Below are 24,395 nucleotides of genomic sequence, written 5' to 3'. Positions count from 1 at the left end.
GACTGTACTGCGACTCAGTTGTCCAAAAACTAACAAACGTAAAACAAAACTCCAACCACACTCAAAACTCCGTTTTCAAAGCTCTTAGGAAAATCGGCTCATCGGGCAATTTTGAGGGAGATGCCGAACGTTCTTTTATAGAGTTCTGTTTCCCCCTGCCCCCACCTCTCAGATTCAAGCCAAAAGAATCACAGCCCCCGGGTGGGAAGCGCAGCTCAGTGTCTGGGAAGCCCACTGGCTGCAGGGGTGCCCCAGAATGAAGAGAGTCTGTGGGGAGATCAGAAGGTAGGCGTGCTGCAGAGCTTCCTCGCGGCAGCACAGAAGACCGTTTACAATGTCATGGCTCTTCCCTCTCACTTTTTCTCTCTTCCTTTTTTCTCTGACAAGGTCTAATGTAAGTCTTTTCACCTTGGGGCTGTGTAGGTCATCTGGAGACGAGCCCCCGGCAAGCTGCCCCTCCCGAAGCAGGACGACGTGCCGATAGTTTACCTGGGCAGCTTCCGCGGCGTCCAGAAGGCTCCCGGGCCCGCCGCCTCCAGCGATGCCCGCTCCCGCGGCCCCCCCGCCTATGCCATGCTCGGCCTGCACAGCCTGGAGGCCCGAGGCGAGCGGAGCACGGCCTTCCACCCCGTGAGCTTCTCCAGTGAGAAGGTCGGGCGAGAAGATAAACCCATGTTTTCCTACCAAGAGCTGACCTCCACCCAGGAGAGCTTCCGCCAGAAAGTGGCTGCCTTTGCTGGGATGACATCCGGCTGCCACAAGGGCCCTGGGCCCTGCCCGGCGGCGCAGCCCCTGCGGGAGTCCCTGCCCTCGGAGGACGACAGCGATCAGCGGTGCTCACCCTCAGGGGACAGCGAAGGGGGAGAATATTGCTCCATCCTGGATTGTTGCCCCGGGAGCCCCATGGCGGCGGACACCTCGCAGGCTGAGGGCTCCGGGTGCGGGCCCGGCAGAGGGGACTGCCCGCCGCTGTGCTGGGAGCAGGGACTGTGTGCGGGGCCCCCCGATGAGGAGACGCGGGGCTTGAGCTTCCCCAGGGAGTGCTGCAGCCAGGGCCCAGCAGAGAAGCCTCCCCGCCTGGGCCCCAAGAAGCTGTCCCTTACCTCCGAGGCTGCCAGTTCCTCGGACGGCCTCTCCTGTGGGAGTGCCAGCAGCGGGGCCAGCAGCCCCTTCGCCCCCCATCTCGACAGCGATTACTGCTCCCTCATGAAGGAGCCTGTGCCAGGGAAGCAGCAGGACTCTGGCTGCCACACGGTGACCTCCAGCAGGTGCCTCGGACTGCCTGGGGAGCCCCAGCCTGCAGCCCACCCCAGCGAGGCTGCACAGCCTGAACCCATCTATGCCGAGAGCACCAAGAGGAAGAAGGTGGTTCCAGCACCTTCCAAGCCACAGGCCACAGCAGAACAGGCAGCGGCTGCTCGGGGCCAGGGCCAAGGTCAGGGCCAGGTACGGACAGCTACCACCTGGGCTCAGAAAGCAGCGTCTGGCTGGGGCCGGGACAGGGAAGGCCCAGATATGGCTCCCCAGGTGGCAGCCACCATCACAGTCATGGCAGCCCATCCAGAGGAGGACCACCGGACAATCTACCTGAGCAGCCCCGACTCTGCGGTGGGGGTACAGTGGCCACGCAGGCCTGTGAGCCAGGACTCTGAGGCAGGCGAAGAGGAGGCCTCGGCCGGGCAGGCGCTGAGCTCCAGAGAAAGCCACCGCCCCGACGTGAGTGAGAACAGCCCCAGGGGGAAGCCTGCCATTCCGCCCAAGCTGTCCAAGAGTAGCCCCGGAGGGTCCCCAGTGTCACCGTCGGCCTCCCCACTGTCTGACCTCAGCGAGGGGAGCTCCTCTGGTGGCACTGGGCCCCAGGCTTCGTCCAGGGGCCCCACCGACTCTGCTTCTTCCTGCCGGGCCAACGGCGTTGCTGCCAGTGACTCTGTCCGGTGCCACCTGCCTGCTGCCACCTCCTCGGCCTTGGACCAGAGGAGGCCCCGCTACCAGACTGGGGCCTGGAGTCGTCAGTGCCGGATAGAGGAAGAGGAGGAGGTGGAGCAAGAGTTGCTGAGTCAAAGCTGGGGGAGAGAGCTAGAGAATGGCACCACAGACCCCTCCACCTCCTCCACCTGGCACCGGCTCCGCCCCACCGACGGCTCCTCTGGGCAGAGCAGCAAAGTTGGGACTGGGATGAGCAAGTCGGCCTCTTTTGCCTTTGAGTTCCCCAAGGACAGAAGTGGGATTGAGGTGTTCTCACCTCCTCCACCGCCTCCAAAGTCGAGGTGAGTGTGATTGTCTGTTTGTAACTTGGGGCTTGTCCAGGAGGACCAGGGGCTCTTCCAGAAACCTTTGCTGGTGCCCCTTTACTGAAAGCCCTCAGGCCCAAGCTCTGAGTCCTGCACTTGGGGCACCAGCATCTGCCCAAAGGCCCTTGTGCCTTTTATATGCGCTTCTGAGTTGCTGGTGTTTGTGCTGAGCAAACAAACCTACAAGCCCTACAAGCGGTGCCCTGCCTGGGATTGGCTTTTTGAAATGCATCTTTCCAAGAAGCACTGCCAAGCCCTTCCTCCCTTCCTGGTGCTCATACTTTTATAAACTGGTCCTCTTTTCCTCCCCAGCTCTCTCAAGTATCTCTAGCTGGCTTTTTCAGGGAAACACTCAGATTCTCCATTTATTTAAACACGCAAAAGAAGGCCAAAGGAGGCTGTGCTGCACAGTTTGGAAAGGCAAAGAGATGGGGAGGCTCATGGGCACTGCCAAATGTGTGCTCCAGAAACAGTTAGGCCCTGGAGCCAAGAACAGAATAGTAGGAGGCTCTGCACGTGGTCAGTAACCTTCAGATGTGGGTTTTTACAGGGGGGAGAAGAAAGTGGTTCGTTTTAGCATGCTGAAACTCACAGCTTTCTCCTTGCTTCACTGCTATCTCCTGCCAGTTTAAAGGACCTTTCAAAGGCCCAAGGAAAATAAATACCTTTTTAAAGGTATTGCATTGTGCATGGAATTTAAATTCTGGAAAAAAAAATTCTCCCTTATTCGAGCAAAACTGATTTCCTCTCAGGGAAAGGAGAAACCTACTGGGTTTTTGTGTGTGGGTTTTTTTTTTTTTTTTTTTATTAAGTGACAGCCTTTCCAAACAGACTTTTTCTAGTGGTGTCATTTCCAGTGATTCTGTTTCAGCTCATGCACCTCCGGGTTGATGTTGGAAGCAGGGAACTGACCACAGAGATGCAGCTGTGACACTTGACTTTGAACATCAAGGCGTCTCAGGCTGTGATTCTCTTTAACATGGGCTTTTTCCATGACCACTGTTTTGTTCTGCTATTGCATTGGACACCTGCCATGCGGCATAGACATCCTCCAGATCCTCAGGTGATTGCAGACTCCTTTTGGCTACAGTTTCAACTTCCCAAGTGAATGAGGGATCCAGCAGCTAAGAATAGCTCCCATTTATATGGCGCTTTCTATGGGCCAGGCACGGATCTAAGGGAATTAGACCTATTAATTCATTTGATCCTCAGAACAACCACAGGAGGTAGGAATTACCATCCCCAATTTACAGATGGCCAAAGAGATGAAGGGAGCTGAAGTCACCTCCCAAGGTTACACAGCTGTACTGGCCAGCTCTGCTCCTAAACTCATAGGGCACTTTAGTAGGCGTAGGACATGAGAGGAAAGATGGGCATTGGATCTGGCTGCCTCAGGCCTGGGTAGGTTGGTGGGAAGCACAGACTTTGAACTTGATCAGAAAATCAAGTTTATACTATATCTGTCTTCTCTGTGGGCTGAGTGATCTTGAGCAAGCCACTTGCCGTGACTGAGCCTCCCTACAACTGGATGGTAATAACAATACTTTTATAACACCCTGTTGTTGAAAGAGTCAAATGAGATGAACAGAATCCAGTAGAGAGGTTAGTTGTAATGTAGGCAAGAGCCACCTGGAGCTATTGGCTTTGGCGGGGACACCCACACCCTATCGGAACCTCCTGGCCCAATCCTAGGCATGCCACCTGAACACCACCTGGTTCCTTGGAGAAGAGACTATCCCCCTTCTCCTTTAAGAGTTAAGGGCTTCGAGAAACCCCAGTCACCACAGCAACATGACTCAGGTAGGGTTTGCATTAGCATCTGGGTTGAGATCAGAATTTTTTGGGGCCAGTTTGTTATGATAAAACCATTGGATTGTATAAAGCTCAAACCAGGTGGGAATCTCAGAGTTTCTGGGTTCCAGCTCTTAAAAACAAAAAACAAAGTTCTTATTTTCAGAACTTTTGGGGAAAAAAATCTGGGAAATAAAATTAGCTTAAGGGAACTCAGAAAAGAGGAAGGAGCACCTGGTACTACTTAAAATAAAACATATATATTTTCATTTGAGGAAGATTTTTTAAGCATTACTGACATCTCTTGCATCATCACATCTCCCTCATGAAGAGATAAGAGGGCAGGCTTGGGACTATGAGCTGACTTTTAATGCTGGAACACAGTACTTACCGAATCCCTCTGAAGAGAATGCCAGAAACCCACAGTCTTCAAATCTGTCAGGTCAGGGTGATGGCACATTGGACTCCTAATGAGAATACAGCCCACAGTTGATCCAGGACCAATACCAGTACCACACTATAACTATGGCAAACTGATGTCCATTTTCCAAGATGGAGAATGTTGGAGTCTTTGAATGATATTCAAAACTAAATTTCTTTGCATGGCCCACCTGTTAATGGGTCCTATTCCTAAGAATCAACCTCACCTACAAACCAAAATAATGAATCTCATGGCGTATATTACATACATTTAATACTCTCAAGAAAGGGGTGGTTTCATGCAGGACAGTGTTACTTTTCACTTATATTTGCTTAGATCCTTCTGCTTTCTTGGTCTATCATGGAAGAACAAATAATCATTTTCTGATTTGCCTGTGGTCCTGCTTTAAAAAACTGACTGTGGCTGAGTTTTTTTTTTTTTTTTTTTTTTTTTTTAAAAGATGTTGAGAATGACTTGACTTTCCTGTGATCTTGTTTTGGATGTTTGGCAGTAGCTTCTCTATCCATTTGAGATACTGCCCTCTGTAAGCTGCCATTAGGAAAAAATTCTTGCTTTAATGCCATGTAGGAGAGAGGTTCTCAATGCCTATTTTGTACCCTTCAGAGGTGTTTAAGTGCACCCACTGTGGCTCCCAGCAGATGAGGCACAGTCTGGGTCTCTTGGCACCTTCTGCTGCCAAGGCAGCCACCTGCACGTTCCGGCTCTCTGATTTGATGGACCTCACCAAGTCTTTGGGTCAATTTAGTGCCCCAAATGAGAGCAGACTTCGAAGGTGAGGGTTCACAGGTCCCGCTGGCTAGGAGACTCAAACCTATTGGGGAACGAGCATGGACTTCTTAGTTTAAATGTCACGTTCAATACTTAAGGCAGTTTAATGAGAGCGGCAGTGCCTGGGGAAATAATTAAGATGCAGAAGAATCAAATTTATTTCTGCCTTTTATTTCTTTGCAGATGCAAACCTGGTTTTAAAAGACTTATGGTTTTTGAGTGACAAGGTCAGTTGAGGGAGAATCCTCTGATTAGTGCAGACAGGAATTTCACAGAGAAACCCCAAATTAGAATGAGAGGCCTGCACTCAGAGGAGGAGTTAGAGCACGGCAGGTGAATAAGAACTAAGACAGGTTTATATGATTTTAGTGTCCAAAGGTCTGGCCTCAGGGGAGACTAATCAAAAGAAAAGAGTTTCCCCCAAGATAGTGAGAGATGTTTACTTTTGAAGTTGTCACTCATGCTGATTGTAATTTTAACCCACTACTTAACTAATTCTCCCTCTCTTCTGTGGGGATTCTGAGGAGCAGAGGCTGAGTCTATCCTTGGGCTTTTGCTCATTCTTGATTTCCTGCTCCCCCTCCCACGCTGCTTCTCGGCAGACAGGTGGTGGCAGAGTCGCAGATGGAGCACTTTTGTGTCCACAGAAGTGGCCACTTGGCGAACCAGAGGACTCAAAATGACTTCATTGTGTGGTCTCTTGGTAACATGGTCTCTCAGCGTGAGCCCCAAGGATGGGAATAGAGCAATTGAGATTGGTATTTATCTCCAGACTCCATATCCAATCTGAGTAAATCTCCAGATGCTTTATTCTTGAGGTGATTTCTGCAACAGTGGATTATGGCACAATGGCAACAATTTACTAGGAAATCCCATAGTTCTGATACATAATGGGCTTTTCTGTGTGGCATTTTGAAAATCACAGTTTGTATTAGAAAGCACTATGTGTGCTTCGAGAATCTTCTTTGACCATGTTTAGCCTTTTTGACAAAGCTGAAATAAGTTGGCCAGAGGTCGAATTGATCCATGGAAGAATGAATATTGGGGATACTTCAGGGAGAGAAATCACTCCCGCATAGACACACAGGAGTTTGGCAAACAAAACAAAGCACATCAGCAATGCAGGTTTATATTCTGCTCCCTGCCAGGGGCAAATTGATAGTTGGCTCTTCTCATGAGTTTGTGGATAGAACTTGAAAACACTGGACATCTAATGATGCTGTCTGGACCAGGGAGAATTAAAATTGATTCCTCTATTTCTATTCTGTAATTAAAAAAAAATCACTGAGTTGAACAGTATTCTATACCACAATTTTGGAACTTCTCTCCATTTTTGAGCATACATCCATGGCTAAGGCTAGGGATTAGAGACACTTTCTTTAATTCATCAGATGTCTACTAACTGCCTACTTTCCATGATGCTCTGTAGAAGGTGCTAAAAAGTCAGTGACTAAGGCCCTTAAGGCCCCTTAAGGCCTCCGAGGGTAGAGGGTAGAGTGGATATAAATTAAATCAGCAGGTGTGTAATATGACCACCAAGGGCTCTCCCCGTTTTGATTCCTTTTGATGAGACTGGTTATCATAGCAACAGGATTCTCAGCACATTCTCATTCTGTTGGGTAACACAGAGGTAAGTTCAGCTTGGCATCCAGGAGGAGTGAAAGAATAGTCCTTCTGTTAAGTGTCTTTTGACCCGATCCACGATCAAGCTTAATACAGGTATATAGATAACCATTTATTTTTCAAAAGGCAGGATGGGTAGGAGGGAGGCAAGTGCTCCTTGAAGGTCAGGAGCATGCTTAGTCATCTGTAATAGCACAGTATCCTGTTTGGTGCCTATTTGGTACATCATAGATGCTCAAGAAATACTTGTTAAGTTGTAGGCAGAGACCATGCCCTGCTTATTTCACTTCCTCCAAAAAGCACTATGCTTTGCACATCAGGAAACATGGAGAGAGAAAGGAACAAGTCGTTTTAAATTCTTGTTTCCAGTATCTTTCTGAAGCCCAGGTTTCTGGATCGCCCCCGTACTCTGTTTTGGCAGTTTACACAGTATGTCTTGCACTGCGTTAAATTGGATCCATATTTGTTTCTCCTCAGGAAATTGTAAACTCCTAGGAGTACAGGAATATTATATATATATATATGTATATATTTTACTTTCCCACAGGATGCCTTAGCATGGTACCTGGGACATAGTAAGTATTCAATAAAGGATTATTGAATTAGGAGGGAGAAAAGCCCAGAGGGGACTACAGATACTGGCCTGATTTTTCACTGGACATCCCATTATAATTCTGTGCCTTGCTCAACAGAACGTTGTCACCTTCAGGAAAAGAAGCTGAAGTTAATCATTACTAATGTTTTAAGGTGGGCAAATAGCATGTAGGCACAATGCATCCTTTCATGGATTAATTTCTCTCCAATGATTGTACATTTCAGTTCTGCAACTAGGTTCTTACTTGGCCCTTTTTTATTTTTCAAGCTGAGCAGGAGTGTGGAGTCAGCCCTCTCTTGTCACAAGAATGCTCCTTTCAGGTAGTCATCACCTAAGGACTTTTCTCCCCACCAGTGAGTCACAAGGAATTCCAGCTGTGGTTTCACTTCTCTTGGGAATGGATTTTTCGTGCTTTCTCAGGTGGGTTGGAAAACACAAGGGCGGGCCACATGATTGAGCCCCCTCTATGCCCATCAAGCAATCAGAGGGACTTTTTCCTAAAATGGCCAGCCTACTTTTTGGGTGTGGAACTCACCATCTGGTGAAAAATTATCTCTATTTGTGGTACAAGTAATTTGTTACTATGTCAGGATCGTCAGTGTGCCCAGGGAAGGACTTCCTTTTATCAGGGTTGATAGACCAACTGCAGAGAAATAGTCAGTGGCCCTTTCTGCAGCTGGTAACTTTCAGAGTTTAAGATCCATCTTCATCCCCTGTACTAGAAGTGCAGGCTATTTCCTTATGTGGACTCTTGGGCACAGTCCTAAAACTGTTGGTTGTGAAGGGTGTTCACACTATTTTCATACAGGTTTGTAAAATTCCCTGCTTCGATGAGCTTTTGCTTAATGCCTTAGGTTACTCTCTGTGCTTCTCTAACAGGCTGACTCACAGAAACAACTGTTCTTCACTGGGGGAAAAGAGGAACCTCCAGATTGAAGCCTGCTTTAAAAAACCCTTCCCTTTTTACTCATTTTAACGTCCAGTACCTATCACTGTCAGATGATCCCCTGACTTCCTGGGAGTTTGGTTTTCGGCCACTTTGTGCTCATTTATGCATGTGCTATAAAAACTTATCTGAAGTCTAAAACCTAGGCAAATAATTGGCAGTGTTACCCCTGGAGTATGTTCCTGAAGTATAGAAAGCCCTTCAGAATGGCTCCTGCTTTTCGAGGAGCTCCATATGGCAAAGTGAATGAAAAAAATACAACTACGTTGGATAAATACAAGAACAGTTGGGGTAAATTGATATATTAATAAGTAATATGACCTTGAAGATCAGGGAAAAAAAAGGGGAGAATTCCTTGGAATTTTAAAACTAGTCATAATGGGGATGTCACTTAAAATAATTAAAATAATTCTTATTAATATGCATAGCTCAAAAGGAAGATCCTTTGACAGCATAGTCTTGAACCATGAGGGCAATTTGGTTGCATCCTCCACACCAGTTATAATCAGCTGGAGTAGCAGCCTGGAGCTCTATGTAGAAAACAGGGAGACCATGTGCCCTTCCTGCAGGGAAGTTCACCATGATTAGTTAATGCTGTCCACAGGTTATGCCAGCCGAGAGTGTAGGCACGTGTGCCAGCTATCTGTCAATCCAGGTTTGGAATCTAAACTTTACCACCTATAATGCAAAATCATTGATGGTCAAGAACTATTCCCTACACTGGGAGAGGATCTGCGTTCTGTACAGCCCGGGCTGTCCTAAGCAATCTTCGGCAGACTATGGTTCTCTCTTTGATTATAGGCTCAAAGTTCAGACTGTAATGCCAACATGTTTTATTTTCCCTTAATGAGTGATTATGAATATTCTATGAATTCTAACCTTTTTGGAGATACGTATTTGAATAAGTAGGAGTTACCAGTAAGTCTATTACCCATTAAATAATGTATGTTCACTTAGCCCTACTCTCTTTGATATGTATCATTTGTTTTCTATGCCCCTGATGGGAGAGAGAGAGGGAGTCAGGGCAGGAAGTATGTCTTAATCTTTTTAGAGAGGTAGTTTGAAAATGAAAATGAAAAATGAAAATTCAATATTATGTTATAAATTTAAATTTGGGAGATAAAAATTAAACTATTGTTTTCATAATACATAGAACATAAATTTTTTCTGAGTCTTCCTGACTGGTGATGAGTTAGTTAGGCTGTCTGTTTCAGAGATGTGCAAGTTGGGGAAAGAGCGTGTCTCCCAAGGAGCAAGTTTAAGAAAACTGGAACAAGAAATATTCACTGATCTGTTACATTTACTTCGTGACCTCCCTTCAAATCTCTCAAAATGCCTTCTCTATATTCATGTCCCCTCCAAAACTTGAAGCAGAAATAGTCTCTACCAGTGAATCCTAAATCTAGCCCCTTGATCCTGCTCCTTATTCTACTTTCAATGCCTGTCCATGTTTCCTATAAAAAACAGAGAAATGTAATGAAAGAGACTCTTCTTGCATTTCAGAGGCTGAAGTTTCTTGGTCTTGACAGTTGTTTAATCACTAAATCCTGAGGACTTGGTGTAGGTGGAGCTAATATGAGTTATTGGGTAAAATTAAATATAAGAATACATTTTGCCCTTGCAATCTCCATTCCTCAGTGTGTGCCTCAGAGAAACACAGAATTCAGTAAGAGAACATATACAATGAAAATCATCACAACGTTGTTCACAGTAGCAGGTAGTTGGCGCAAGCCCAGCTATTCGTGTCTAGGAAAACAGAAAAGTAAAAAGTCATGAGGATCAAATGAAATACTTAATAGTAGTCAGACATAGGCTGGATATACAGAAACATGGATGAACCTTAAACTAGTATTGAGGCAAATAATTAAGAAACAGAACAAGATCTATAACACAATGTAATGATATAAATTGAAAACACATAAAGTAACACCTTATCTTTTTAAAAGATAAATCCAAGGATAAATATCGAAGGAAATACAGGGAGTACCCCAAAATGGGAAATCAATCGGGAAAGTAGAGAATTAGTGTAGAGATGGGGATGTAGGGAAAAGCTAAAATTATGAAGATCAGTGTGAAGGTGTTTCATTGATTGAGGCATAAGGTGATCTCACCTCTTGCACTTGAAGTAACTATGAACATAAAGACTGAATCGTGGAGAAAGAGGACTTATTTGCAAGAAATAAGGATGGCAACTAAAAATATCAAGAAGAATGAGGAATGTTTGGAATAGCTGCTTTGAGATGGGAGGTCAAGTGCAAGGATTGCCAGGGAGCCCCAAAAAGCTAGCTGAAGGCAGGAAGCATGAATTAATAGTGGCCCCAGGCTGCATGGTTATGCACTTTCCTAGAGAAGCACTAGGCTACCTGGTGCAGGAGTGGAGATGGAAAATGTTTGGAATTAACTAGTACGATACAGTGTGATTTATAATAAGAAATCAACATTTGGTCTTCCTCCCTGTTTCTGGCACAGAGCGCCTAAAACCCATGGAGCTTCCTGAGTGAAGAATTTCCTAGGAGCCATAAAGGTGTGTTTTATTATGTTAATGAGGTGACTTTTGGACCTACCTAAGGATGGGGGCTGGTTGCCAGGAAATCAACCCTGTGATTAGAGGGTTGGAACTTTCAGCCCCACCCCCCCAGCCTCTGGGGAGGAGTGAGGGGTTGGAGGTTGAATCAGTCTTCAGTGGCCAATGATTTAATCAACTGTGCCTCAGTCAGGAAGCGTCCATAAAACCCCCGAAGGATGGCGTTTGGAGAGCTACGAGGTTGGTGAACCTGTGGAGGTGCGGGCAGAGTGGTGCCCCTGCCAAGATCATGGAGGCTCCGCACCCTTTCCCTGCACCTTGCCGATGCATCTCTTATCATCTGGCTGCTCCTGGGTTATATTCTGCTAATGCATTGTTTCTCTGGGTTCTTTGAACTGCTCTAATGAATGAATCAGACCCGAGGAAGAGGTCATCAGAACCTCGGATCTATATAGCCTGTTGGTCAGGAGCACAGGTGATGACGTGGACCTGCAGTTGTCATCTGCAACAGAGGGCAGTTTAGTGGTTGCGAGCCCTTAACCTGCAGGATCTGATGCTGTCTCTGGGTACTAGGATCAGAACTGAGTTGAATGGTAGGACACCCAGCTGATGGAAATGAGTGGTGTAGGGAAGCACCCCTCCCCCCACCCTTGCCACATTGGAGTTGGGTGAAAAGAACCCTTACCTAGGTTGGGGGAGGTTTCAGCCAGGGCTGAGTCCAGGGAAATGGAGCTGTCAAGGAGCAGTTAATGGAGGGCTGAGTAGGTGACCTGGGAGTGGGAAAAAAAAAAAAAAACCCATCCATTTTAGGCAATAGACTGAGCCAGAGTAGAGAGGGAGAAAGAGATCTAATGGTTTTGTTACAAATATCCCAACTCTCCCAAGCCAGGAGGATAGGAACGTCTAATATAAATTACACACAGATTTCTTAAGCCAATAGTTGGGCTGAGAAACTGGGTCACAAAGTGGACTGGGAGCATTTGCTGAATCAAGAGAAAGAGGGAAAGATAATTCTGCAAGTGTCGTTGCCAAAACCAGTAGTCTAGAAACAGAAAGATTCTGGTCAGGCACAGATTGTATTGGTGGACGAGTTCCAAGAAGGCTAGGTCAGGAGTTGAAGAACAGTAATTCCCAAGTTGGTGAGTACGAATTTGCTATTGCTTTGGTTTCCTCAATCACCAGAGTCCTCCACTGGGGGTGGAGAGGTGGTATGAAGGGGGAAGGGATTGTGGGAGGTTCTTTCTTACAGGGGGAGGCAGGCTAATATAATAAAAGAGGTTCTTTTGTATTTTAATTTGTGTATGATGGAGCTAAGCAACCTGGTCAGCTGTGGAGTATGTGAGCCCTGAGTGTGGGGCGATGCTACACATTAGCAATGTTTCAAATCATAGATTCACACTGAGGTCTGGTTGATGGACAGATCAGTTCTAGTTATTATAATACGTTTCTTCAAAGCATCATCCAGATGAACTTTCTTTGAGTCTCTCTCTCTTTTTTTTTTTTTTTTGTTAAATATTTTATTTATTAGAGAGAGTGTACATGAGAGTGCACAAGCAGAAGGTGGGGCAAAGGGAGAGCGGGGAGGGAGAAGTAGATTACTCCTTGAGTGCAGAGCCCAAGCCCAGGACCCCAGGAACATAACCTGAGCAGAAGTCAGACACCCAACCGACTGAACCACCCAGATGCCCCTTTGAGTCTCTTTAAAGTTCTATTATAAAAGTAGAAGTGTCAGAGTGAAATCTGTAACCCATGCAGTGTTTTCTGTTTCTATCCGGGTAGTAGAATTACCCAGTTTACTGGAGGCTGCTGAAGTCCTCCCTCTGTCTCTGTCTCTCCATCCATCCATCCACCCATCCACCATTCATCCATCCATCCATCTATCTTTCTGTATAAGTAACACTTTCTGTACACCTGGTGCATTTTTTGGTACGTAGCAAATATTAACTCATTGAATCTTGCCAATAGCCCCCATGAGAAAAGTATTGTTGGTATCCCCATTAGGAGAAATGGGCTAGGGGCACCTGGGTGGCTCAGTGGTCAAGCGTCTGCTTTTGGCTCAGGTCATGGTCCCCAGGTCCTGGGATTGAGTCCAGCATTGGGCTCCCCATAGGGAGCTTGCTTCTCCCTCTGCCTATGTCTCTGCCTCTCTTTGTGTCTCTCATGAATAAATAAATAAAATTAAAAAGAAGAAAAGAAAAAAGAAAAGAAAAGGGCTGGATGGGCAGCTGAAGCACAGAGATGAAGCACCTTTTCCAAGGCACACAACCAGTAGGCAGTGGAGCCAGGCTCCGAACCACGCAGCACAGCCCCTGTGTTCATGGCCTTAACCACCCCATCAAGAAGCTTCCTAGATGACTCTGAAATCCATCTGGGAAGCTCTGCAAATGCTTGTGTGGCTGTTCTTCCCAAAGGCTCCCTGCAAGTCCTCCTGCACTGTGCTGGCCTGTGGGTGGGCTGGTGGTGGGGGTGCCCCTCTGCTGATTGCAGTTGCTTGGTCGTCCACTGGTTCCTCATCTCCTTTTCATCTTCCTTTCTGCCTACGTGTGAACACCTGAAAGAGCTTCCTCGTTGACTTTCCAGGCCAGGACTTGGGGGCCTCCGATCTTAGGTGAGCATTTTGGAGATGAAAGTGTAGCACACTGGTGATGGAGTCTCTCTTACCTGCTCCTTAACAACTCCTGGCCTGTCCTCAGCCCCAGCTCAAAGCTCCTCACTCCGGGTAACTCCAAACCTCTGTCTGCCTTCCTCCAGCACCAGGCAGCCTAGAGCTTCTCTAGGAAAGTACACAAAAAAGTACCATGCCGACTGGAACCACAGATTAAGGAACATTAATTTTTGAGACCTGAAAGGCGATCCTGTCAAAACATTTGTTTCTCTCAGTGCCAAAGTATATCTGTATATAGTCCGGGCAAATGCCTTTAAATTTCCATTTGACCAATTCAAGCATTTTTACCTTTCCTAAAACTCACTACTGACCTGAATGCATGCATGTGCACGTCCCTATCTTTAAAAGTAAGTATGGCTTTATTCCTATTTTTAAATGGTTTCCACTGAATGCAGACTGCATTCATCATCAGGTTGAACCAAAGGGTTTTTCAGCTTGTAGAGCTGTGAAAGTCACTAGTGCATTTAACTGCAAATGCAAATTAATAAGCCTGCACCGTGGGGAACATTGTGGTCATCTGACCGAAAATGAAACTGATTTCCTATCTTTATACATGCTAATAAATCAGTGGGGAAACATGCCCCCAGAGTAGACTGGACTTATTAGCCTAAGATACTCGGAAAGTAACTCCCTTAGCATTTTCATCAAAGAGAAGCAAAGATAAAAACAATAAAAACCTTTCCAGCATAGTTATCTGCCTTTCTCTACCCATCTCTTAAAAAAAAATTTTTTTATTAACTACAAGATTTATGCAAATTTAGGATATTTTGGGGCCGTTGTATTTTGTAAATATGATAAAGGTTCAGCTTTTGAATCCAGCTTTATTGAGGAGTGTTTGCTCAGTGTTCCTGTCTTTTGCAAGTTTTGCCAGGTGAATGTAATTCTTTACTGAAAGGAAACATTTATCCTCCCAGATGCCACTGAGTTATTGAAACAGAGGCAGATAAACTTAATCAAGAAGTATTTAATAATTACTATGTGTTCCAGTATATTCTGAGTATGACACAGCTCCTCAAACAGTTTATAACTGGGGCGTGGTAACAAGCCTATTTCACATGAAACAATTAGAATAATCTAACCAGGATTATAACCTAATGCCCAGTGATGTGAATCAGACTCGGTTCGGTGTGCGTCCTAGAGGAGACAGGCCAGTCAGAAAAGACTGCAGTAGTTTGGGAGGGATTTGTAGGTAAGTGATACTGACCCTGGGTCTTGAGGATATAAAGGTTTGAAAGGGAGAGATTGTTGTTTCCTCAGAGCCAGAATGAGGAGGGGACAATAATGCAGAATCCTTTGGGGACAATGAGAGATGAGCCCAATTGGAGCAAAGGATTTATGAGGAGAAGTCTATTAACCAAAATGGTGATAATTTATTTCTCCCAAACAAGAAGTATACCCATGTGTTCTAATATGCAAACAGTGGGGGAAAGTGTTTGAAATTGAGATTGGCAAAAGAATATCTGAGGTGTGTGTTTGTGTCCCCATGGAGGACCCAGGATTCGATATGGTGGCCGAGGTTCAGAATACTTAACAAGAGTTCTGTATAGGGCTCGTCAGGGTCAACCATCATAATGAGACCACTATTTTAGAAAGATCTGGAGTCAGGATGCTCGATCCCAAGGCTGCCAATCTATTCTGAAGGTATAGATTGAACCCTCTATCTACTTTCTTGGAGGAGCTTGATAAGTGTTTGTCTCCTGGGTTGTAGGTTTGTTGAAGCAAGGATGGCATCATCTCTCCTCACTCTTTTGTGTCCCCAACACCTAACACAGTGCTCGCCACAGAGTAGGCAGTCCAAATTTATTTCTTGAAAAACCTGGGAATGGTATCGAGGATAGACAGGACAGGGGACACACTGCAGGTAAAGAAGCATAAGATTAAGAAAGAAAAAAAAATGAGGTGGTTTTATGCTCCCAGCAAGTTCAGTGTTTCAGTTGGAATCATTTAATGATTTTGACCTTAGAATGTGGCTACACAGTAGAGAATGAGTGGGGTGAGACCAACTGTGTCCTAGAGTGTGTTTGAATCGCTGCTAACCTTGGAGCCCAAGACAATTGGAGACTGAAAGCTACAGGTCAGAGGCAGAGCCGTCCCTGTTTTCGTGCGCTTTTGCAGGAAGTGCATTTTATAGAAAAGTCAGAGAGGAACTGAGGGGAGAGCTCTGAGCGGTGAATTCACAGCTGGCTGACAAGGCACTCCCGCCACCACCACCGCCACCGCCACCGAAGCTGGCCACCCTCCTCAGGGCTGCTCCATGGGACCCCGCAGCCATGGACCCAGCGGGTCCCCAGACTCTGGGAGGCCATGCCCATGAGGACGGCAGCCCGGCCAGAGTCTAGGATGGTAAGAGGTTCTCATTCTTTGATTTAGGTGTGACTTGACTTACTTGCATCCCAAACTAGTCTGTTTTCTCTTCTGGGCAATCTAAAAAAAAAAAAAAAAAATGCATAGGCTCTTCTAACCTGTTTGTGCTTTCAGCACTAGCTGGGAGGTCTTCTCCAAGTCATCACCCAGCTTAGCGGTGAACCTGGCCGACCTGAAGGTCTGGCACGCCTGCATACTAGGGTCCTGAGTCCGCGTCTGAAATTGCACACTGGTGTTGCTTTGGGTTTTCCTTGCTTCTGCTCCGGAGGTGAAAAGCTCTCGGCCAAATGCATTGTGAACTAGACACCAGTGAGGGCAGTGGCAATGAGCCTTTGCCTCCGTCACCCTGTCCAAGCTGTGTGGTCCCAGGAGGCTGCTGGCAGCCCCGTGAGGCTCGGGCCGCACGCTGGGGCTGGGCATCCGTTAAGAATTTTGGACATTCTAAGAGCTCGGGGGTATTTTTAGATGAGTCTTGTTCCTATGAATGAGGAAGTCTGGCAGATGGTTCTTCCGCCTGGATTATTTTTTCCAGCTTTCTACCAATACAGTGTGGAGAAAACTCTGGCAGGGCTGCTTTCTCTCGGGACAATAGGGGGAAAAGCCATTCTGCAAAACACCGGGTGGCAGCTGCAGGGCCCAGTCTCTAAAGAGAGGAGCCACTGGCCGTGTATTTCATCCTCCTCTCCTGTGACTATGTCTAATCAAGGGGAGGCAGGGAAGGAAGTCTGAGGAAGAACAAGTCGTTTATCACGCTGCGTGAGCAAAGACATCTGTGCAGGCCATGCTCTCCCTGCAGCTGATAAGAATATTCACCACCCAGAGAGGAAAGAGGGGAGTATGTGGTTTCGGCCGGTTGAAGCCACTTCCTTAAATTACAGGACATCAGATTGCATCTTCTAGATGGGTTTGCTCCAGTTTTATGAAAGGGACAGAGCAAACTATCCTTAATGAGGGGAAAGTGCCTTGAAAAACAATCAGTAGCGTCTTGCTGTGCATCGTTGGGGTGCACTTGGATGGTCATTTGGCCTTAGGTCTGTCAAAACAATCCCAACAAGGCTCAGGAAAGTCACCTTTGGAATCCTGAGCCTTTTCCGGGGTTGCTTAAGAAATCTATCACATGTCTAGATGGAGCCCACAAAAACAACTTGTCTCTGCTTTGATGGCAGGCTTCCCCTTTCATTTAGAAATCTGAGGTAGTTTTGCTCATTCTTTACTTAAAATGGCAATTCTCTAAGAGTGCGCGTTGCACAGGCTTTTCAATTGCATCTTTGATGCAATTCATATAAAGGAGTCATCACGCCCAAGATTTCACTGTTACCAGAAAGGGTTACCCCTTCCCTCCCATTTACACCGGAACATTCCAAATGCCTATCAGGCTTTTGTTACCTGGTGGGAGCCTGGGCTTCTTGAGCCTTTTTAGTAGAGAAACAGTAATAATCCCAGAAGTCAGGAAAACATAAAAATTCTACCTGTACTTGAATACTGAGATTTACTGAGGTCTACTTTTGGAGGCTCCCCACACCCCTATACATAACACACGCACATGCTCGCTATAGAAAGCTTATCCTGCAACCACAAGAATAATCTAATTTTGTCTGCATTCACTTGGTGAGTTCAAAACTTGTGACTTCTCCCTCATAGTGACTAGATTTGGAAGAACCAATTTCTGAAGTCTCAGAAGAGACGTTAGGTCTGAGAAATAACTTTTTCCATATATAAGGCTATTCTCTGGTATTACTAACCTTCACTGAATCTATCTGCCTGTCCTGCTGTGGGGCCTGCTGGAAATCCTGCTGGGTCATCCTTTCTGTCCCTTGCCTTTCAGAGGCTTGGCGGCAGGTCAACGACTGTGTCCATCCCTGGGATCATGTAGGCCCTAGTGATTTTCTTTCCTTCTAGAAATGTTCATTTTCAATGTATCATATATTTCAAGCATACAGTGAAGTTCAAAGGATAATTTAAATCACGTGTCCTCCACAAAGATTTTTTCAAGTATTATTCACATTTTGCCATTTTAGATTTTTAAAAAGAAAACATTATAGGTACTAGTTTGTGTAGTTTGTGTTTCAGTATCCCATTGCTACCCGGAGTATTCACTATCTTGAAGTTGATGAGTCTTATTCCTATTTTACTACATATATATGATGAACAAAAAATTATAGCATCATTATATATTTTTATAATATTATTTAAATGGTATCACACTGCACTTGAGACTTTTGCATGTTCCTTTTATTTTATTTTATTTTTATCTTTTTAAAGATTTTATTTATTTATTCATGAGAGACACACACACAGAGAGAGAGAGAGAGAGAGAGGCAGAGACACAGAGGGAGAAGCAGGCTCCATGCAGGGAGCCCGATGCGGAACTTGATTCTGGGACTCCAGAATCAGGCCCTGGGCTGAAGGCAGGCGCTAAACCACTGAGCCACCCAGGGATCCCGTTCCTTTTTTTTTTTTTTTTTTTCGTTCCTTTTTTTTAAATTGAAGTATAGGTGCCATACAATATTATATTAGTTTCAGGTATACCAATATAGTGATTTGGCAATTACATACATTATGAATGCTCACCATGAGGTGTAGTTACCATCTGTCACCATACAAAGTTATTACAATATGATTGACTGTATTCTCTCTACTGTACGTTTCATTCCTGTGATTTATTTATTTTATAACTGGAAATTTGTACGTCTTAATCCCCTTCACCTATTTCATCTGTCCCCTTGCTTTCTTCCCCTCTGACAACCACTAGTTTGTTCTTTTTGTTCTTTGTTTTTATGAGTCCATTTTTCCCTGGTTTTTGTTTGTTCATTTTTTTTTTTTTAGATTCCACATATAAGTGGGATCATCATGTATTTTTGTCTTTCTCTGTCTAATTTCATTTAGCCTGATGCCCTCTGAGTACATCTATGTTGTCACAAAAGGCAAGTTCTCATTCTTTTTTAAGATTGAGTAATATTCCATTTATATATGTACCACCTCTCCTTTTTCTGTTTATCCTCCTGTGGACACTTTGGTTGCTTCCTTATCTTGGCCATTGTAAATAATGCTGCAATAAACATAGGGGTGCATGTATCTTTTCAGAGTGTTGTTGTTGCTGTTTTTGTTTTCAGGTAAATACCCAGAAGTAGAATTACTGGATCATATGGTATTTCTATTTTTAATTTTTTGAGGAACCTCCATACTGTTTCCACAGTGGCTGCACTAGTTTCCACCAGCAGTGCATGAGGGTTCCTTTTTCTCCATATCCTCTCTAACATTTATTATTTCTTATCTTTTTTATCCTGACTGGTGGGAGCTCATTGCAATTTTTCATTTGCAGCAAGTTACTTTTAACATTCAACATTTAAGAATCATTTCAATATTGGTACATTAATAATCAAGTTCATTTATTTTTTAATTCTATATCATTCCATTATAAGACTATACTACAATGTATCCATTATTTTATTGATGGACACCGGACTGTTTCTGTTTCTGTTTTTGCTATTAGTAACATCATGAAGAGCCTTGTACATGTATGAGTTTTTTTTAGATCTTCACTGTATAGTAGAGTAGCCAGTAGCTTAAAATGTGGCTAGTCTAAATTGCATCGTGCTGTAAGTGTAAAATACACACCAGACTTTAAAGTCTTAGAATGAAAAAAAAAAAGTAAAAGATCTCATTAATGATTTTTATACTCATTGCCTATTGAGATGACAATATTTTTATATATTTTGTTAAATAAAATACAATAATTTCACCTATAATTTGGCTACAAAAGTTTAAAACTATGCATATGACTTGCACTATAATTTTATTGGACAAAGCTGATTTAGATCAGGGGTCAGTAATCTACCATCTATGCAGTGTGGTCATCTTTGTTTGTAAGTAAAGTTTTATTGGAAAACATGCCCATTCATTTACATGTAGTCCGTGACTGCTTTCCTGTTCCAAAAGCAGTTGAATAGCTGTAAAGAGACCATGTGATCCACAAGCCTAAAATTAAAATATCTACCCATCTGACCCCTTTAAGGAAATGTTTGCTGACCTCTATTCTTGAGCAATGATTTTTAGCCTTTTTTTTAAACAATGATCCACAATAAGGAATATATTTACTATCCTGATCCAACAAGCACACAGCTGAAACAAAAGTTTCACAAAATAATGTTTCAAAAATCCTTACTATAATATTTGCATATTTTCTGGTCACCTAGCAGTATGTTTTGTTAAAATAAACTACTGGTAAATTGCCATGCCTCACTAAATTGACTTAGCCATTCATTCACTACTAGTGATTTGAATATTGCTCAAGGACATGTATCCAAGGTGTCTGTGTGTGTATGTGCACGTGTGTATACTCACACATATACATATTTATGTATTTTTTAGTTTAATATATTTATATACACTTCTTTCAGTGTTTTTCTAGGTTGTAGAATGGGAGCTTTGCCAGCTCAGCAGCTCTGGTGCTGGAATTTCTCCCATGGCAGTTTTCCGGGTCTGAGGACCAAGAGACTCCGGAGGCCACTTTGGAGAGGTTTGGGGAGTTGCACTGCCACAGAGCTGGCTTCTCTCTGGACCAAGGAGTTGTCCATTACTCACAAATGCATATCTAGGCTTCACCTGTGAAAGCCATGATTGATGGATCTGATGAGACTAAAAATAGTTTTACAAAACTTTCTATGATTTTACTTTGCCAGAGGGTAAAATAAAGATAATCTACTACCATGGCACTTCCTACGGATCTGATGTTTCCCAGAGCTCTACAGTGACATTAAAACGTGAGGAAGAGTATTAATCGTAACCTTGCCATCATTGTGACAACTTCCATTTGGCAGCTGTAACATAGTCTTTAATGTGGTTCTAAGAATTGGGGGTGAGGAGAAGTACGTGTTCCTGAAGAGTGTCTTCATGGTAGCTAACAAACTTTCTGGAAACTTTTCTGGCAATAAGCAAGGGATCCCCATGACTGAAGACCGATACGGGACCTGGCAATATTGAAAACAAAGAACAATCGATAAATTCTTGACTGTAAGGTCATGTGCATTAAATAAGGCGGTTCTGATGCCAAATCAATACTGCATTGTGTATTTCCTACAACAGATATTGAGGTATAGATCTGCTGTAGTGGGAACAGGAATGTCATCAAGGAAGCATCAGTTCAGACAAATCTGGGTTACCACCAGCAGGGAGAGAGCTAGATTGATTGTGGTCTGCCTCACTGTGTGGCGAAAATGTCAGGTCAGAGTGAATATTCATGTAGTCCTTGGAAAAAGGGAAGGAGAAATCAATAAGCTAACCACTCTATCTGATAATGGCACTGTTTTCGCCAAGGCAAGTTATTTTTCTCTTAAACTTGGTATTCCGGTCCCTGATATGTTGGGAATGGTGTCTTAGAGATGCAACAAAAGGTTTCATAGAAAGCCTAAGGGCAGATTCTGTACTTGAGAAAGAAGAGTTATGTTAACATGTTTCTGAGTATTGCACTAAAATCTGGTTAAATCGATATAAAGTTTTCCTTAATTCCAAGGAACAACCTATACCCTTTGAAGCTCTGTCAAGAGAGTACCAGACAAAAAGAAATCCCACCTTTTTAGTCCTAATTTGCACTTCATGTGTCCTGTGATCTTAAAAAAGCTACCCAATCTCTGTATATCTCTCTACATTGACTTGTATGATAATGTTCGAGTTTTTCTTTGTAGAGATGTTATAATAGGCGACATAAATGGTTTGGCCAACAGGGTCAGAATATGAAGGCAGTTCCTCCCAAATCCGGATTTTGACATTCCTCTACATTTACGAAGACTCACTCCTCCTAACCACATTTGAGAAATCTCCCACTATTCATGTGCATAAGGTTTCAAAGGAGTGCCCATTCTCTCTTCCCAAAATCATTTTTTTTTTTCAGAACTTCCTGGCACTGTTCAGGCTGCGGGAGCATAGTGGATTCATGACCCATCACCTGGTTTTTGAATAGAAACCAAATTAATTGCTTTTATTGTTTGTTCTTATCTTTCCCAGGCACCTTTTGAAGATGAACAAGAGCAGCTCTGATTTGGAAAAAGTGAGCCAGGGCTCTGCAGAGAGCCTCAGCCCTCCCTGCAGGGGCGTCCACGTCAACTTCACCACGGGTTCCACGGACAGTCTGGCCTCAGACTCCAGGACCTGCAGTGATGGAGGTAACAGACTTGGCCTTGACGGGGAGGCTTAGATTCTCCTGAGTCTGGAAGGCCAGTCCTGGCCACACTGCCTGGATTTGGAATGGCCGAGCTAGACCTACCATCTTGGTTCTGCTTTCCCCATGAGGTAGACTCCACCCAGGAGCAGTTGGCGTTAATTCCCTGTTGGATAGGTGACAAGGTACCTCATGCTGTGCTGCTCTTTCCACTTACACACCATGCATTCACTGATTCCTGGGCTGATGAGCCATTTATGTGTAGGTCTGGTCTGCATTTCTGTCATCGGAATTGGTTCTTAGGGGATTAGGTGCATGCCAACCACAAGTTTTCAGCCTCCATGTTTCTTTCTCTCTGCCTCTCCCTCATCTCCTTCGCTCCTTCGTGTGCATGAGTGCACATACATGTGCGTACACGTACACACTAACTTAGACACAGCAGGTGCTTACATAAATGTTTGTTGGATTAAAGCATGGAGTTTTCATTAGGTTACCATCCATCCCACTCCCTGGATGAAGTTCTAAGGCGTTATAGGTGGGTACGTCTTGACAGAGCACATTTCTGAGCACGCTCCTGTGTTTTTGCAGTTGTAATGGGTAGTATTAAAACCTCTCACCATTTCAACATTCTTTGTGTGCTTGTGTGTCCTCTCCTGTGTGTCTCTTAAACTCGCTTTAGCATGTTAGGTTTCAACATGTGCTAACATGATGCCCTTTCTCACTCCTGTGGAAATATTTCTTCCCAGTAGGTAGTTTTGGCATCAAGGCTTCCATCATAAAATCACAATCACTGACATATTTCCATTGGAAAGATGAGTACTGCTAAGTCTAGAGCATATGTTCTATGAGTCTGTGGTCTGGTCTTATGGGAAATTTCTGATAGCTCAGACTTAAAAACAGAAAATCTCTTAGTCTTGATTTGGGGGGGGATGTAGCCAAAGAGGCTACATCTTTGGGCTTCCATCTTTTGCCATCCAATTGTGCAAAAATTCCGTGAGGTGGATTATTCCACAGGGGGCTGGGCTAGGCGCATAAACCTTTGGGCCCTATGCCTTGACCTGCTATCTTGGGGATTATGACCAATGCTGAGGGAGCAGTGTAGAGTGGAGTCCCATGGCCACCAGCTAGCTCATGTCGATGGGAACTCTACTTAATTGTCTGGGCACTTGACTAGTCAGTACCAGCAAATAATGATGTTTGCTCTCAGGACTCTTCAGGTCTAGCTAGGAAGATAGGGCTGAAACACGTGCCCTCTGGGTGGCTGGTCTAATCTAGGAGATTGGGCTTCCCAGAACATGAATGTTTATCAAGGCTTCTGGAAGAGAGAGGAGCCAATGAGGGCTGTGGAAAGGTAGAGAGAAGGCGTTTACAGAAGATGGCACTTCAGCTCTTCTCAAGTGTGGTTAGAATTAAGGAGTTAGAGGGAGGAAAGGGCTTTGCAGGTTACAGAAATGACAAAGGAGGAACAAAGGCACAGGGTTAGCAGTACATTCTGGGGGAAAGGTAGGACCACTTGATGCACTTTTGTGGAAGCAGGCAGGGGGAAGATGGGATTAGAAGTTGGTATAAGATAGAGGCTAGATGATTATACAAAGCTCTGAAAACCAATGTGTAGAAGTGGGAAATACGGAGACACTGGGGATTTATAGATACAATGGTGATGGCTTACTCAGATGTTTTCTAATTTTAAAAAATCTATTTTATGGTTCTGCCTTTATCATGAGCCTGTCATTCAATGGAAATGCACTTCAAAATTTAGATTCCTAGATCAACAAAAAATATCTACCTTGTTACCAGACTCTGGGTCCTTAGAGTGAACCATTTCTAGCTGCTGCTCCTGCTTATAGCTCTGTAACCCGGACCATGCTTTCTTTCTCCACCCTCCTTTTGTAACATCTGTTAAACATTAATCTGGAGACTATCCAGAACCACTGGTCATGAATGTGAAAAACCCTTCAGTCTGCTTCTCATCGTTAACCAAGGCGGCTTGCTTTAGATCTAGTCCTGAACAATTATCTTTCAGTCCCATGAATTCTTACTTGCTTTTTACCTCATAAAAATAATATCGAAATATTTATCTATCACGCCTTTTGTGACTATTTGATATCTAATACCGAAGCTGAGAGAGTGGATCTGAATAAGAGAGGTAGAGTTGGTTCACGCTGAAGTTCCTGGAGACCAGAATGTAGTATCTACTTCTCTAATATATATTAAGTCAAAAGATACTAT

General features: G+C 44.4%; 1 protein-coding gene across 2 annotated transcripts in view; it reads left to right on the top strand.

Annotated features, from left to right (window-relative positions):
- Positions 1-24,395, top strand: part of PRAG1 (PEAK1 related, kinase-activating pseudokinase 1) — a 50,011-nt gene that overhangs the window by 6,861 nt on the left and 18,755 nt on the right. For both annotated transcript variants that reach the window (XM_055335332.1, XM_055335331.1), the window contains exons 3-4: positions 424-2,267; positions 22,013-22,170. In XM_055335332.1, coding sequence (XP_055191307.1) covers positions 424-2,267; positions 22,013-22,170 — 2,002 coding nt within the window. The remainder of the gene's footprint in view (positions 1-423; positions 2,268-22,012; positions 22,171-24,395) is intronic.

This window comes from Nyctereutes procyonoides, unplaced genomic scaffold, assembly GCF_905146905.1.
Source record: "Nyctereutes procyonoides isolate TBG_1078 unplaced genomic scaffold, NYPRO_anot_genome, whole genome shotgun sequence".
In the NCBI taxonomy this organism is placed as follows: Eukaryota; Metazoa; Chordata; class Mammalia; order Carnivora; family Canidae; genus Nyctereutes; species Nyctereutes procyonoides.
Note: the sequence above shows the minus strand (reverse complement) of the source record. Positions and strands in the feature narration are given on the sequence as shown.